Genomic DNA, 14,476 nt, shown 5'->3' on the forward strand with positions numbered 1-14,476 from the left:
GGTGGGGAGGGAACCTTGGAAGGCCATGTGGTCCAACCTCTGCTCAGAGCAGGGTGAACTTAGATCAGGTTGCTCGTGGCCATGTCCACTCAGGTTTGGAGTATCTCTAGCAATGAAAATTCTTGATTCAGTGATGATTCAGCTGAGTGAAGCTCCCATGGAGTCAGCAGAACTGGGCCACTGCAGGCTTTTAGCATTTACTCTAGGATGCTGAGGAGGTTAGGAAGGTACATAAAGCTGTTTTACAGCAAATGGTATAGATCTGATTATATGTCTCTGGAAAACGACTACTAAAAGTTATTCCTCTTCGCATTCTGGAACCTTAGCTACTATTTCTTAGTGTTTTGGTTGTATTCAGACTTTGACAACCACACTTTTAAGACCAGGCTACCATTTTTTCAGGTGCAGTTTGTCATTCTTTTTAACTACCAGTGCAAGCATGGAATCACTACTCCAATTCTATGTGGAAACGTTCAGCAAATAATTCTGGGTAAAGTTTTAGGGGGACTTGGTGTTACCCACGTAAGAAGAAAATAGGCAAAGACTTCTCTAAAAATAACTGTTGGCTGATGAAGTTGCTTTAAATTGTATCTCTTCTGCCAGAAAATTGGGTCCCTACATTATGTTAAACATATGTGAGCTGCTGCAGCCAAATAGTTAATAGAAGTCCTTCATTAAACATCTTCTTGTAAGGAAGAATTCCCGTGAAAAGTGAGTTGAGGGAAGGATTAGAAACCCTCCCCGGTATCCCTGCATCTCAGCTCAGCCGTAACTGGTGATGAGCTGTCTCTCTTACCCTCTCAGCCACTCTCTGCCCGCTCTGTCTGGTCTCTCCATCCAATTTATTTGAGACCCACGCTTTGGGTTTGATTCAGCCTGGGTTACGCCAGTGTTGGCCGGTGCATGGCAGTGCTGCTGACAAAATTTCCGCCTGAAGCCTTGCTCACAGCAATGCCAGAAACTCTTCCTCCCGTGGGAGCTGTAGATGGGCAACGCTTTCTTCGGGAGAGGGCTGTAATTTCCTCGAGGGGTCACAGGCAGGGCAGAGCCGGGATATACAGAATTAGCACACCCCCTGGGCAGGCTGCAGCGTGGGGCTCTGACTGTGGCTCTGTTGGGCCCTGGAGAGGACAGCCACCATGCTGGAGATGCCCAGACTGTTCCTGGGCTGGGTGTTGTTCCCATTGCCAGCTTCGCACAGGGCTTTTGAACACCTTGTTCTCTTCTCTGGCTGTCACATACCCTCACTGCCTGGTTATATCTGATAAGAAGGCACTGCCAAGCTTAGCCTGATTTGGTTTCCATCATTTTATGTTTGTGTACCTGCTCCACAAATCCCCCCCTTAGTTGCTGGGTAATCGTGTGCAATTCGGGAGAGCCAGGCAGCTGCCTGTCCTTGCTGAGACGGGGCATTGGGAGCAGGGGTAGCAAGGGAGGGATGGGATGTGTTGGTCCTTTCCGTGAGACGATGTTGCCCTGTGGAGAAAGGAGAGCATTTATTTGAGAGTGGGCGACAGACAGAGGCCATGCTGCAGCCCCAGCCTGGGGGTAGCACAGTGCTGAGCTGGGGCAGGACCGCCTGTGTCCATCTGAAGGAGCTGATGCTGCAGTCCTGCCCGGGCTCCATCCCCACGTGGGTGAAAAGGACAGACAAAGCTTTACTTCATAATAAGGATGAAGGTTCCCCACGGTTCTTCCTGAAGAAGAATGTCTTCTAGTTTGCATGCAGATGCTGTCAGCCAGACCTATCACTCTCAAGCGTTAGTTATCAGAATTTGCAGATGAGCTTTTTTTTTCCTCTGCTGTTCTAAGACTTTTCTAGTTGATGACTAATGTCTTTTGATAATTACTCAACTCATTTTGCTACTGAATTTGTACTTGCATATCATGAATCAAAGACATAATTTCTTGTTTATTTTGGACATATTTGATGAAACTCTGGGCATCAGTCATGCTGTCTCTCAGCACCATACCATTATAGAAATCCTTTTATACCTCACAAATTCATAAGTGACTCTAAAATAAAGTGAAACTTGTCTTTTTTAAATCGCAATGGCAACAGCTTTGCTCCTGCGATGCTCTCTCCTTCCTATGGGTTTTGGAGTGAAAGGAGGTGGACCTGCTTTGGCACGGGCGTTGGACTAGGTGATCTCCAGAGGTCCCTTCCAACCCCGTATCATTCTGTGATTCTGCGAAGGTGCTGTGGGCCACATGGGTGGCTTGGGCTGTATAGATGCAGTTTTGCTTATTTTACCATTACAAATTTTATAGTTGAACTCTGTTTGTAGTGCTGTTCAGGAAAACAGTTTTATAAGAATGTAAAATGCTTCTTTAGTATTCATAGCGTATAATATCAGCAGGAAAATATGCTCTATTAAACACAACAGCAGGCAACTGTTTAAAGTAAGTACCATAATAGAGCCTTTTTGATTGATGAATTTGATTGATGCTTTCCATGATTTTACATGAGGTAAATTGTTATTCCCTTGAATGATTTATTTATTTATTTATGAGGATTTATTGCTATACTGTCTGATCACTTCATAAATATCAATGAATTTAACCTTAAAAATTAATTCTTTGTTAAGACGTTTTACAGTAGGCACAAGGAAAGAACACTCCCTCCCTCTCAAAGAAGTAGCATTCAGACTTTAATATAGGTTTCTTTTATAAGCTAGACAGCAGCTTTCTGACGAAAAAGTGTTCCACTGGAAAATGCACTTGTCAGGCTCAAACTGTTCCATGGAAGTACAGTTTGATGACTACTTTTTTTTTTTTTTTTTTTTTTTTTAAAGCTAAGCACGCTACCTCCAAGTTGGAGCTTCTTGGGTGTACAGCTTAGCCTACCTTGTGGACAGCCTCAAGGCTTCTGGGGTCTCTGACTTCATGGTTGCTGGCAAATCTAGGTTTTCCAGAGCCCCGTTTTGGAAACAGATTTTAAAAATCAGGTTTCCCCATGGCACAAAAATCTGCTCCTGACTCTTAACTTGGACCAGATGGTCCCCAAAGCCGTGTACTTGCTGAGACTGAAATTTGACAGAGCACCTAAACATCACTTTATGGTCAGCCGTTTACAGATTCTTATCAACCCAGATTGGAAATGGGTGGTTTATGCCTGTAGGTTGTAGCAGGTAGCAACAAACTCATTCTGTCTGTCTTAATAAGTTCCATTATTTCTTCTGACGGGAGAAGGTGAAAAGCAATCTCGCTTGTCTGCTTGCCAGTCTTACTTGGCAGATGATCGTGGAGCAACATTTGGCATTGATGAAGAGGGAACTCTAGGAAAGTTACATGGTTATAGCCCTGCAGGGAAGTAGCTGACATTACTAAAACTGAATACGTTGGAATTATATGAATAAGATTTTGAGCCTGTAACACCAGTTGCAGGAAGGGAAGAAGGCCCTGCAACAAGCCCAGTTGTGTTGCTCACATTCAGCTCAGCTACTCCTTTGTAATTAGCCAGAACCAGTGGAAGCTAAGGTAGTGGTTCCTTCGGCTTAAGGACTTTCTGGCCAAGCACTTAATGAAAAGACTGGGCGTCACCAAAGTTGGTGTAATCAGAATGCTTGAAATTGCTTTAACAATGCAGATTCCTAAATAAATACAGTATAAAAGTCTTGTTAGTTAGAAAATGTGCATAAATAAATGTTTGTATATATTGAAATTGTTTGTTTTAAATTGCCTCACCATATGAGGTAACTGTTGTTTACTTAGATATTGCAATACTGGGGATGAAGAACTTTCTGAAAGACCAAGGACAAAATAATAATAGAAAACCCTTCCTAAAACAATAAACACTTCAAATCTGTCTCTAATCTGTGTACAGTATTTTAATAAGGCAGTTTCTAGGAAGTACTAGTTTATAGCTAGCTTTAGTTGCATTAATCCATTGAGTAATTGCTCACAATATTAATAGAGATTGTAAGGTTTTCCTCTGATAAGATTAAGTGTATAACAAAAGGAGGCACATTTTACCATTTTTGAAGCTGTTCTTACTAGCTTTCTTGCATGGATAGATGCATTAAATAAACAGGACAAGTTAGATTGGAAAAAAAATAATTATTGTCTGTGAAGGGCATAGTTCCTTCAATAATTATTGTCTGTGAAGTTCCACCTTTTCTATTTTTACCAATAAAATGATGATAGGAATAGTGTCACGTCCTGTCAGTTTTCAATGTAAACTCTAGTGATACAGTTATTTGAAAGGCTAAATATGGATGAGAGGAATGTGTTGGAAAGAAAAATTCCTATGGATCCATCATTTAAGAAGTGCAGTAGCCCTTCCTGTTCACTTCACAGGACCCTGTCTCTCTACGTGCACCCACATCCTTGATTTTTTTGATAGGAATTCATTTTTACTAATGAAGCATTTTCATATTTTGGCTCATTTATTTGACTAATGTCATGGTTGGCATGTTTCACTCATACATAGTTTTGCCTATGGGCAAAACAGGGGACAGTGTTAGTGCTTTAGAGAAAGCTACATGAAGCTTAAAAATTCTCATTTAAAGAGCACTAAATTTCCTCGGTGTTCACTAATGATGACGAATGTGATCCTTCATTTTGTATTTAAGTGGAAGTTTTGCTCAAAACCCCTGTATGCTACTTTTTCCAGATACGGAGTGATAAGAGACAAGGTTTGCCCATTCTGTTGCTGTTGTTCAGATGTTACTGATTTGATTTTGTGTTTATAACATAATCTTCAATTTGTAGAGGTGTATGTTACCTAAAAAACCCCAACAACCAAAGGCATACAGTTCTGCTAAAAACATGCAACACTTGTAGATTTAATTACTGAAACGTATATTGCAATGATTTATTTCTTCCGTTTTTATGTCTTTACTTTTAAAACATATTTCTGAGTAAAAATAAGAATTTGTCCTTTTTTTTTTTTTCCCAGGCCAAATGTGTGTGGATCACGTTACAATGCTTACTGTTGCCCTGGATGGAAAACTTTACCTGGTGGAAACCAATGCATAGTCCGTAAGTTAATCTAGTTACGTGTTACGACTGAGGTTTATCTTTGTCCCTCATTGTCAGGGTATTTTTAGTTGTGTACCAGAACTGAAATATGTTTCTGTATGGTTTCAATAGCAGCTGTACATCATTTCTTTACCATTTTAAATATATGAAGCTAATATACAAAGCTTTGTGGGCTCCAATACAGTGATGTGATACCAGTATTTAACAAAGGATTAATCTCATCCACATGTTCTGTTTAAGTCTGTGGTAAAGGGATCCAAGGGGTGTGTGGACTCTCAGGAGCGAGTAGCTGTGGAGTATGTTAATCTATTTAAGTAAATGGAAGGAGGCAACAGCATCGGGCCAGCAAGTACATTTGCTCTCCTTGTTTGGACCACATCCCTGAAATATATATGGAGGAATATAAATATATACATACATACATGATAGTGCTGTATGCATATCCATGCGTAATGGTACAGTGTAACAGCAATAATTGTTAAAGGCACTGACTAAGGCTGATAAGACCCTCTCCAGAGATACTGAGGCAACGTGCTGTCAGATGGGAATTATTATGCTTGTGTGTGTCTGGGGCAGAAATAAAGGGAGCATTGTAATGCTGCCTCAGTGCCATCCTTCCTCTAAGAACAGCCTGATAAAATGGACCACAGCTTTGCTTTTCCAAGGAGATCTCCCTATATCTTGTATGGCCTGTGGCATGTTCCCAGACCTTCTTATAAGAGATGGTGAAGGTCTAGGTTTTAGCTGTCCCCTATAGAGATGCAGATGAACAGGAGGAACTGTTTTGGAATCTGTTGTATGCAGTTTAATGAGTTTGTACGTATTTATGTTGTGCTGCTGAATGCATTTTTTTTTTTTTTTTTGGTCAGGTGTTTTTTATGTGTTTGTGGTTTTTAAATCACATTTTAAAGACATTCATGTTTTCTTTATAGCAATCTGCAGACATTCCTGTGGGGATGGATTTTGCTCTAGACCAAACATGTGCACATGCCCAAATGGTCAGATAGCCCCCTCCTGTGGTTCAAAATCAAGTAAGTATTTCTTCTGTATCTTTGATATTGCTCTTTTGAGTCTGTGAACCTGCTAAGGTATGCAAGATAGTTCAGTGGTCAATATTTAAGACAAATAACCTCTGAGTCACCAGACGTACTTTCACCACAGGAAAGAAAGTGTAGCCTCCTATGATGAAACTGAAGAATGACTCAGAGACTAGCTATTGGGGACAATCTTTTTTGCCAAATTAAAACCAAGTTAGTTTTATTGGAAGGTATATTTACTTGCCAGTTTGTAACACTAATTCCAGTCTTCCTTGCTTTCTGAAAAATGCCTTATCTCTATTCAATGCTATTCACTTGCACGCAAGTACAACAGAAAAGTTGTAATGATAGAGAGGTGTCTGTTGACAATTGGCTTTGTAATTTACAAAAATAATTTGTAATACTCTCATTTTAGGAGTTACTAAGCCAGACGCTATGCTTTCTTTTACATACATAGGCTGATAAGCTTTATAGTATTTCCTTGCCAGGCTTCTTGCATATCTTCTGAATCCAATATTGCCGACCTTATTCAGGTGATACTTCTGTAGGTGCAGATGCTTTGGAAATGAAACTCTTCAGAGAGCTGGCTCTTCGTAGAAATATTTGGCTTTCAGGTTTTCAAGGAAGGTTCCCCAGATCCAGAAAAAAAAAAAAAAGTAAAATTAAATTCATTCAACAAACCAGATAGCTTAATGGCTAAACACGAGTAAAGTATCTGATATGAAGTAGGATTTTGCTTGAGATAGTATCTCAGTTGATATCTGAGATGCCAGCTGTAATCTTCATTCTACTCTCTTTTGAGTGTGGTGCTTGTCTCTTAGAATGTAGAAGATTTTGGTTTTTTATATAAAATGTGAGGTTTCTGGGAAGAATTCTAGGGGAAACTGGTTCCCATAAATGCCCATAACTGTCTGAACAATGTATTAACTGAAGTCAGTGGGGGATGCACTCAGCAGAGGTCCGTAATATTATGAAAAATGATCATCCTTTTAATTCTGAGTATCTTTTCAGATTCGGTGTGTGGTCTGCTTTGCCCCTGTGTTTTTTACCTTGCCATTTTTTTGCTTTCCTAATTGATAAGAGTTTTCCCACATAATTGACCGCTTCAGCTTGTGGCTTTAGCATCCTTTTTATGCAATAACAGTGGAAAAACAATAACAACTGTGGAATGTAGTGGAATGGCATGTACTAAAATGGTAAATATTGTTCTTTGTAGTTCAACCCCTTTCTCAGGCTCCTGTGATGTCTGTTAGGGAGAGGCCAGTGTGAGGAGGGTTTGGAGCTATGGAACTCCCAGAGAGTGCTGCAGCGAGGCTGGGTGCAAAGTGCTGCACAAATACGTGTGGTGGTTTGTTCCTGCCTTGCTTTGCAGCTACTGTTTTACCAGGTGCATATGCCTCAATCCTGTAAGCCAGTGAAGGAAAGTATGACCTTCTCCTGAGTCCCCTTCACGGTACAGAAGGAGAGATATATCCCTACATCTGTTACATGTTTTTGCACCTTTGTAAAAGACAGGAACGAGTGGGCCTTAGTTTTACCTCATTTTTTTCCCAGGCCACACTGAAGTATTTTATGAGTCAAGACTTAAAAGAAAAATAGAATATGAGTAAAGTTACAGTTCTTCTGGTGGTTCTTTTTCTGAACTATTCTACCATTGATCTCCATAGTTTTAGCTTTCATTGGAGTTGCACAGATAAATGGGTCCAAAACGACTTTACTACAATTTTTCATCAAGCAGCTTCTAAAACTTGTATGATATAGCTGTTTTGCTTGTTGACATTTACTTCTCCTAGATATGAATATTCTACTAATAATAAGCTTTAATCAGTGCTTACATTATATTCCTTATATTGCCACATAGATTTGCCCACTTTTAAATGTTGCTTTTCTGTATACAGTATAACACTTTACAAATAGAATTAGCAGTTGGCTTACAAAGATACTGTTTATATCTTATTTAATCAGTGCAATAATTTAAGATATATTTTCTGCATGTAGTCACATCACCTTTATTTATCAAAACAAACCAGTTCTAAAAGCAAAAGTGTCTTGAGTTGTTGTAGAAAGAAAAGACTTTACTGCCTCTGTGTGCTCTTGTGTAATAATGTTTATGAGCTGGCACCTCATTAGGACTTATAGAACATACACTTTCTGTAAGTCATTTGCTCTGTTGGCACTGTAGACAAAAATCCATGAATACGTATTTACACAATAGCCCACAATGACTTAGATCTGCTATTAGGAAACAAAGTAAACATAAACATAAAAAATACTGTTTGACATCAAAGGGTTGCTGTCAATTCCCATTAGTAACAGTTAATATTTTGTCAGAATATGCATTCATAAAACCTTATTTTAATTATATGTTTTAATAAATAAAAAACCCCTCATACTAAAATTATAAAAAAACCAAAGGTAAATAATACAAGTTTGTTACATCCAAAATACAAAAAACAAATATGAGTGAAAGTACCATGATTTCTCAGGATTAAATGTATGATTTCTGATATATGAGATGTGACTGAGTTGTCTTTTGGATGTTTTAAGCTATGTCTGTCTTTAGTACCTAAGGAAGTAGTGGGCATAGGTTTTATAACATGGAAAACCATAGGCAGAAACTGAATTCATGGTAGCTCTTACAGACTTGTCTGCTGGAGTCAAATAATTAATGCGGATTGGAAAGCAAAACAGAGCTTTCAACTGACTTTATGCAGGTCAGTTGTTGGGAGTTTTCTGGTTACGAGTCAACTTTAGGAATCTGATTCGTGGTTGTAAAGATCAACCGGTGGTTTTCTCACAGGGATTTTTGTGACATCAATGAACTTGTTGGTGGAATAGTGGTTATTTCTGTGTAATTAGTGAATTTTTGGGCATGCTTCACAGTAGGCTTGGAGATAAGATTGTCAAGTGTGGAGGCATCCCCCCGCCAGCTCTGATGTGTGGGTGGCTCCGAGGTTGCAGGGTTGATGTCCTACACCATGTGCTGCCCCAGTTCTGTGCTGGCTGCTCTGCTGCTGCCTCCCGCACCACCTGGGCCACGGCTGCTTTGTGCTGCAGACACCATCCTGCCATGTTGTTGGAGTTGCTGCTCTGCCCCTGTGGGAGCCGGGGGGCAAGTGAGGAGGAGGAGGGTCTCTCCTTCAGCATCAGGCACCCTCATCTGTCCCCAGGGTCAGATGTGTCTTTGAGCTCAGCCAGTGGTTTTGCTTCCAACCTCTTTTAGTCAGAGTGTCTTGGGCCAGCCTGGACAGGGAAGGCATTTGCTGACAGGGCTGTCTCTGAAGGGAGGGAGCCACGGGCAGAGGCAGCGAGAGCTGTGGGGTGGTCCTTGGGGTTGTATGGGAGATGTCTGTTCAATGGCAGTAAAACCTGGAGCTCAGCCCCTTCCCTTATACCCCGCTGTTCTCAGAGGTGTTAAAAGGTTTTGAATTTTAAACGTTTACAGAGTTTTCAAGGCTGCTGTGGGTTTTTTCAGCACGCCCCGCAGGGCTGCAGGCCCGTGTCCCATCCCAGCGCTAGCTGCCATCTCTCCCCTGAGTCAGTCACTCGACAGAGAAAGCACGCTGAGCATCTGGGATGCGATGAGGCCGTCATTCCTTGTTTACAGCTCCTGGCAGGCAAAGCCCTGCGTCATGCACGGCTGGGGTTGGGAACGTTTCCTCGGCAGTGGCACAGGGAGAGGAGAGGCAGCCTGTCTCCCCCGTGCCCGCTGGCTGGCCCTGCAGGCCACCCTTGGCCAGCGGTGCTGGGCGAGCAGCTCCCCCGGCTCTCCCACCTGAGGGTCACAGACCCTCACGTCTTTTTGGTTTGGGATGGCAGAACAGACGGCGTATGTGTTACCTTTTGGCTGCTTGGTGAGCTCCTAAATGTTCCATGAGCGGTTGTGGTGTGATCGTGCTCTTGGTGCGATGAAGTCTTTACTCAGTTTTGCTGAGAATTTCTTAAGAAAGACAGGACCTTGTTATACTTAGGCGTGCAGCTTGTTGTTTCGTGTATAAACAAGGCAAACATTGTCCACACACAAAGCGCCCGTGGATGTGTTTGGTGTCGCTGGGTCTTTTGCAGGTTTATAAAGCCGTGTTCCTGCAGTTATTCCTGTCTTGGCCTCAGAAGTTTCCAGCCCAGACTGTTTACAGATTGGACCCAAAAGAGTACAATAATTGATTAAAAGCAATAATTTATTGATGTTGTTAACACTTCCTGTGCGTGCCGAGGTAAAGCAAAGCTGTATGTGTTGCTTTACCAGCCTTCCGGTAATTCCTGTGCTTTTTGCTTGAGTCTGTCAGTATGATACCTTAGAACAGGTTATTTCATTTACTGGAATATCTCCGCTGACATTAATGGAATTGTTGATGTAGCTGAGAAAAGAGACTCTGGACCTGCATTAATATGGTACTTTTAAAAAATGCAACCTTAAAATCATCATCTGAGCTCCAGGCAGCCTCCGCATGTGTTTCTATAAACTTTTGGAAGGGTAATCATTTCAGAATAGTCTGTATGATTTTGGAAATACTATTTTCAATATTCCCTCAAAAAAGGCCAGAAAATAAATAATTAGTTTTCCAATTTTATGTCACTGATTTTCTTGCACGGTAATAAAGAAGAAAGCTCATAGATTTGAATGGCTCATTTCAATAAAGATGTCTGGGTGTCCCAGCAGTCTCCCGTAATGATTTTAGTTTAAAAAGGAGGAAGAAATATTTTACCTTGGAAAAGTTCCTTTAAGAAGCAGTAAGACAAATTATGGAAACTTTGTGTGTGTGTTATGTGTAAAACCACTCCTTATCCCAAAATGGGGAAATATACTTCACTTTTACTTGAACAAATAATATGAAAATCATCATATAAGCTACTGTTAACCTTTTTATCTCGAATGTAGTTCAAACTATTTAAATGGCTTTGGTCTTCATGTGGGAATGGAAATTAGCTCTTGGCATAGCTTGCTCTAATTGAAATCAGTTTGTGGTTTTTAAGTTCCTTCCCTGCTTGACAGATGATATCATTTCCTATGCTTTTTGTAATCCCCTCTGTTTTTCTAAGATTGTATAAAGCTAAGTTGAACTACACATTTTAAAGTAACTATACACCTTTTTCTGACCTACTTAGGACCTTGTCCAAAAATCTTCACCAGATATGCACTCCGTATTTGCAGACAATTTTACTTTTTGTTGAGGAATGTTATTACATTTTTGTTGCCTGAAGTATGTCCAAAGTAAAAGAAAGATGTATCGTAACTAATAGACACATAAGAAATGTAAGATACAGTTTTTACTTTTGTAATTGAAGAATTAAGAGTACTAGTGTTTTAAACGCTAGATTGTTTTAAATCCTTTCTCCAATTGCATGTTTAACTTTTGTGGATTCATATTGCTATAGAAGGCAATACAGTTAAACATTATTATTTCTACTTGAAAATTAAAAAAAAAAATTCCATTCACATACTTCTGAACTGTAAAAAGCCAAATGATGCTTAAGGGCTTTGTGCAACAGGAAAAATTCAGTGGTTGGCATGGCACCTGTTTGCAACAGGCTCTGGCGGGACACGCGATTCCTATTTTTCAGTCCTGAGTATTTCAGACAGCGTGGTGTAGGTATCCAGTGCTCCATCACAGTCCGCTGAAATGCTGATCTGACTGTAATCCTTTCTGGGGAGGAGCCTTTCATGTGGTCCCCCTTAAGAGGGAAACCATTCCCCAGCTGCTTACTGGGGTGTCTGCCCCGGACCACAGCTGTGTCAGACAGTGAGACCTGTAAGGAGGACGTCACTTCGTTGGGAGGCCTGCCCACTTCTCTATGCCCAGTGAAGATCCTGACATACTTTAAGTTGTTCCTAACCTCTAGTTAAAAAGTATATTTGTCCTTATTACTAGAAAAATGCAGCACAGACTTTTACGCTTTGCTGGCCTGGGACTTAAGTGGCGTGTTAATCATTATAAATGGTGGGGCTGTGACTGAGGAGAGCGTGCTGCTGCTCCCTTGCCTCTGCTCCTTGCAGGGGAAGGTGCTGGCTGTGGGGAAATGCTGTCTGTGAGCTCTGCAGCACCCAAGCACAGCAGCTGGCAGTAGCTTTACCTGGAGATGGGGTGAGCCCACAGACGGCATACACAAAGATTTTTCTATTATTTTTCTTTTTCATGCAAGAAGTCCTACCTGGGCAGATCAGCTTCTGGTGTTGCGTGTTGGCAGAAACAGGCTGTCTTCAGGAACTTCCTTATATGCTTCCCTTTAATTCTTCCCTCCCCTACTGCCTAGATCATAAGACTCCTTTCTTATTGATGGTCTTTTCTCATGATTGCAAACTAGGAGACAAATTCTGTAGATTTATAAATAAGGGTGGTATCAAATTCTTGCACCATGTCCTATATTCCTTCGGAACCATAAATCAGTATTGTTTTCTGTACTGCCATTTTAGGTATCTGCCCTAAGATATTGGTTTCTGACACTGGTTTCTAGTTCATGGAATCAGTCCTTAAAAAAATATCCCATAGCAGACAGGTAAGTGTTTCTGACTGGTTTGATTTAACTGAGGAAAATCTTTTTTTCCTTTCAAGTACAACACTGTAACATCCGGTGCATGAATGGAGGTAGCTGCAGTGATGACCATTGCCTCTGTCAGAAGGGATATACAGGAACACACTGTGGACAGCGTAAGTACACTTTTGTTCATGTAGGTACTTCATACAGTTAAATAATTCTGGGATGTGTGGACTGGGCACCCTTTAACACTAAATTTCAACTGATGTTGAGCTTGTTTTTGATCAGGTACGGTGGAATTTTACAGGAAAACACATGACTTAGTAATGAATGCTGGGCGAATTCTTTCTGATCACGACTATTAAAATAAACATCATGTGAATTTATAATAATTGGATATAACTTGATCCTGTAGTTCTCACACTACCATAATTCCCATTGACCTCCGGGGCTTTCCCCTAATTAGAGCAATAGGCCATTCATTTAGACTTTACATGGGATTCAGTTTTCAGGTTTTTTTAGACAAAATTAAGCTTTTTAATACAAAGCCTTGTTTTAATTTCAGGGGTTTGCTTCAGACTTAGCTAGTATGCTTTAGGAATTTTCCTCATTTTGATGTTTTCTTACTAGAGTTGATTGACGTATTTTTGATTTCCTCAATCAATCCTGAGCCAACAGCATTCCTGGATCCGCTGGTTGAAATCTCTCCCAAACTGACTCTGGTGGTCCCTTGTTCTTCTTGGCTGGAATGCTGTGAAGAAACTCAAATAAGGATGTAGACAATGCTTTTAACCAAGGCTGTCATGTTGCTATCTAGTGAACTATTGGTCTGACAGAGAAAATGTGTTTAGCTCATTTAATGAAAACCTTTTGTGCTCTGTCAAAATCAATGGCACACTTTACGTGAACTTCAGTGAGACCAGGAATTTACCCTAATAATCTGGAAGAGGATCACATGGTGAAAGGATTAAGAATTGTATTTCTGCCTTTTCTGTGAAATATCAAGTGGATAAAAGAGGATAAATGGAAACCTTCTTTTTACTGAAGTGAAAAGCAAAGAATAACATTACTAAATGAGCATCAAATTGTATTTAAAACCCCTTTTTTCATGTGAGTGTTATATTTTCTGATTATTTTTGAGAGGAACTGCTTTTGGAGTTTATTATGAGGAAAACTGTGTTCTGAATCTAGTGACAGCGTCATACAGGGGAAGAATATCTTGGATTAACTTAGTCAAAATAGATATTGATTACATTTTGCTATCCTAGTTGATAGCATGAATTATTTAACATCAGCAAACAGCCTTTTAATACTGGATTGTTTTTCTGTTATGGTAGAGGAACAAATGCATTTTAAAATTTGCTTCTGAATAGGAAAAATTTTGAGGATTTATAGACGAAATTTTCTTTGGCACCTTCTGTGTGCAATCTCTACTATTTCAGTATTTCTTTGTTGGAAGTTTGAAAGAGATGTTATTTTGAAGTTATGGAATTGTGTAGCCACCCCAAAGAGAAAGGCTCTGAGAGGTCAGAAAAGCTGTGATTGTTGCTGTGTTTATATTATGCTCCCTTGAAAAGACGAAATCATGGTGCTAATGAGGCCAGGAAATAGGAGATCATAAGTAGATTCTGGAAAATAAAGTATCCTGTCCTGTTATGTTTACCATTTTTATCAGTTTGTCTGAGTTGGTCAAGTACACACCTCCATATCTGTCTGGAAATAGCTCAATGAAGATTACTTTGCCTTCCTTCTGATACAGCTGTCTGTGAAAATGGATGTCTGAATGGAGGGAGATGCGTGGCTCCGAACCGATGTGCTTGCACATATGGCTTTACTGGACCCCAGTGTGAAAGAGGTATGTGCCCTAAAACAGTGGGAAAAAAAATTATGTTCTAACTTGCTTGATAGTAACTTAAAAATACTTAAATAGTAATATGAAATAAAATATTTAAATAGTAATCTTTTATGGCTGTCTATGAATA

The 14,476-nt window shown here is 40.2% G+C and overlaps 1 protein-coding gene across 1 annotated transcript in view; it reads left to right on the plus strand.

The window, feature by feature from the left end:
• The window catches only part of FBN1 (fibrillin 1), a 154,825-nt gene that overhangs the window by 9,849 nt on the left and 130,500 nt on the right, over nucleotides 1-14,476 (plus strand). Inside the window, exons 2-5 of the mRNA XM_074155888.1 lie at nucleotides 4,901-4,983; nucleotides 5,916-6,014; nucleotides 12,572-12,667; nucleotides 14,254-14,349. Coding sequence (XP_074011989.1) covers nucleotides 4,901-4,983; nucleotides 5,916-6,014; nucleotides 12,572-12,667; nucleotides 14,254-14,349 — 374 coding nt within the window. The remainder of the gene's footprint in view (nucleotides 1-4,900; nucleotides 4,984-5,915; nucleotides 6,015-12,571; nucleotides 12,668-14,253; nucleotides 14,350-14,476) is intronic.

This window comes from Numenius arquata, chromosome 11, assembly GCF_964106895.1.
Source record: "Numenius arquata chromosome 11, bNumArq3.hap1.1, whole genome shotgun sequence".
Lineage (NCBI taxonomy): Eukaryota > Metazoa > Chordata > Aves > Charadriiformes > Scolopacidae > Numenius > Numenius arquata.